Genomic DNA, 2,713 nt, shown 5'->3' with positions numbered 1-2,713 from the left:
ACTCCTCTACACGCTCCCGAAGTTTTGCCATTTAATTTGGAAACACCGTGTATAGTTATATATATATATATATAAGAAATCAAATATATATGAAAATATATTTGATTATCTACATATAATATATTTTGCTGCGTTTGCTAAGATTAGAATGAAAATGTATTTATGTGCGTACTCTTTATGTAATTAAGCTGACTCACAATTTTAACACGAATTACATGCAAAAATTGTCGATCAGACAAGAAAATTTCTACAAATCGATGAAAATATTGGCGAAGTATAATATTGGCGAACGGTTGTCCGTTATATGTAGTTCCGTTCAGTACACTGTAAATGAGACTGACAATGAGTCGATTCTGATATAGAATACAATAGCAGCAGTATTATTTAGGCAGTCAAAATCAAACGGCAATGTCATTTATATTTACTAAATCGTTTCGGCGAAAAAGGAAAAATCATATGGAAACATGAAATAAACGATAGTAAAACTGATTGTCGATTTTCAAAGATTAAGAAATGCTAACGCCCATTTCTACGAATATAGATTAATTTCAATCTCGATTCAACTTACTTTTCATCTTTTTCTATTTCTTAGAAAATTTTCTTAGCAATAAAATGTTTTTCGATGTGTATTCTTTGTGGTAATTATGTCCTGTGTGTTTATAATTAAAATTGATAACTTATTTCTATATTCTAATATCCTTTTTATAATATCATATCTATAATGATATAGCTGTCGAATTTGTTATTATAGTATCTAATGTTAGAATGAGAAAGAGAGGGAGAGAAAGAGAGAAATAGTAGAAAACATTTAACTATAATATATAATTATGCATATACCATATGTCTAAAAACATTTTTATTCATTTTTTTTATTACATAAATCCCCGCTTAATGTTTGTACAATTTTTTATTAAAATTGTAGGATGATTTAATTTCATGAAATTTGAAAGAAGAATATTTGTTATATATATTTATATATCTTTCTCTCAGAAAATAATATTTACGTCTTAATGTGTACATTGTTGTTTTATTTTATACTCATTTTCATTTAACATTAAAAATAAAATTTTTTTACGTCGTAAAAATATAAAATCTAAATACATAAATAAATTAATGAGATTCATGCAACAGACTCATCTAAAAAAAATCACCGAAAAATGCAAGGTCCTTTTTTCGATTCTTCAAAAATTGATACTTGACAATCATCGATATCAACTTCACAAGATTTAACTATCTTCGATTATCAACAAAAAATGTGGCTCAGCGCCACATGAGAAACAGATCAAAGATGGTATCTTCTGACTAAGAAAAAGTGGAAAGACAAATGTCAATTCAGGTCATTAGACTCCACTGGACTATCTTTCCAAGGACAAGTTTCTCTTAAACGATCTGTTTAAATACCACCAGGAGTTTAGGAATATGTCAGTTGAGGTGAGCGGAAAACGCCAGTGAAAAGGATGGTGCGATCAGCCTTGTTGTAAATCAGGTAGACGAATGGGTGATTGGCATTGAAGATGGCAGGTTCGGTGGGTCGACTGGAGCGGAAGGTGAAAATCGCGGTTGCCGCAGCGGCGGTAGTGCCTTCCTCCGTAACCTCGATGCGAGCTCGATGCACAGCATCACCGAGGTGCAGGTTCTGTTCGCCATCCGCGAGAAAACCGCGAAGATCGGCTGCGCCGGGTGTCAACAATTCCCCGGCACCCATGGCATACAGCAATTGACTGATTGGCAGCTCTCGTTCTAGCTCGAAACGCGGTAAGCTGACCTCGACTTCGCGCGGCGGTAATCCATCGTCCAACAATTCCCGTAACTCCTGGGAGCCTTTCTCGGTCGCCAGACGTTGCACCAGTTGATGGATGCCGTCCTGTGGTTCGTTAGAAGGATTTTGAGTAGATCGCGTAGTGGAGAACGGAGGGAGCAGCACGAACATCGATATCTCGTCACCCTTGTACGGTAATTCCAAGATATATACGCCTAGCTCCTCAGAGACAGCTAAATAGAAAAGCATTAAGATTAGAAAGAAAGTAAATAAATGCACATTGAAGTGTTAGGTGAAAGGAATGTCGGATTTATATCGATTTTTATAACATAAGTCAATGAAATTAATGATAAATCATTGAGAGAAAAAATATTTTTTGGTATTTATAATTATAGTTACAAATGCCAGAAATTTTTCTCTCGATGTACGAAGTTTGAGTAGTAAGTAATAACGCTTACCATGATTAAAGTTCCCTTTCTGACGCATAAACATTGTGACAGAGTTTTGCGTGCCGGAAGTATAGAAGATGTCGCGTTTTGAGTTCTTTACGTCGAAACGGCTGGCCCACAGGCCCTTAAAGTAGACTGCGTTTGCCAGAACTAGATCAGTATCCGCGGTAATACTATTCGTTGGCAGGAGATCACGGATGTGACCTTTTGTTATATTGCTCACCCAGTTATTGATTTCATTTCTTACTTCGACAGGATTTGTTCTGAAATCAGTTACTTGCAATTGATCGCCGAAGAAATCGAGCATACAATCGCGTAGCTTTTTGGTGTTCGTAATCCAAAATCTATTAGCGATCTTGTAATCGTAAGACTCTGCAGATCCATTCCCCTGAAATGAAAAATACTAAGAATAAAAAATTGTTTTTTTTTTCAAAATTTTGTAAAGTTTACGCGAAGTCTGAGATAATAAACTTTTATAACTCTACACTGAAAAAAAGATTGGCTG

General features: G+C 35.0%; 1 protein-coding gene across 1 annotated transcript in view; it reads right to left on the bottom strand.

Moving 5' to 3' along the window:
- Nucleotides 1-1,115: 1,115 nt before the first annotated feature.
- The window catches only part of LOC108724004 (serpin B3), an 8,886-nt gene continuing 7,288 nt past the window's right edge, over nt 1,116-2,713 (bottom strand). The window contains exons 3-4 of the mRNA XM_018450094.1: nt 2,218-2,596; nt 1,116-1,992 (exon numbers count right to left, since the gene is read on the bottom strand). Of these exons, the coding sequence (XP_018305596.1) occupies nt 1,412-1,992; nt 2,218-2,596 (960 nt within the window). The 3' untranslated portion in view covers nt 1,116-1,411. The remainder of the gene's footprint in view (nt 1,993-2,217; nt 2,597-2,713) is intronic.

This window comes from Mycetomoellerius zeteki, unplaced genomic scaffold, assembly GCF_001594055.1.
Source record: "Mycetomoellerius zeteki isolate Tzet28-1 unplaced genomic scaffold, Tzet1.0 scaffold265, whole genome shotgun sequence".
In the NCBI taxonomy this organism is placed as follows: Eukaryota; Metazoa; Arthropoda; class Insecta; order Hymenoptera; family Formicidae; genus Mycetomoellerius; species Mycetomoellerius zeteki.
This window is presented reverse-complemented; position numbering and strand designations above follow the sequence as displayed.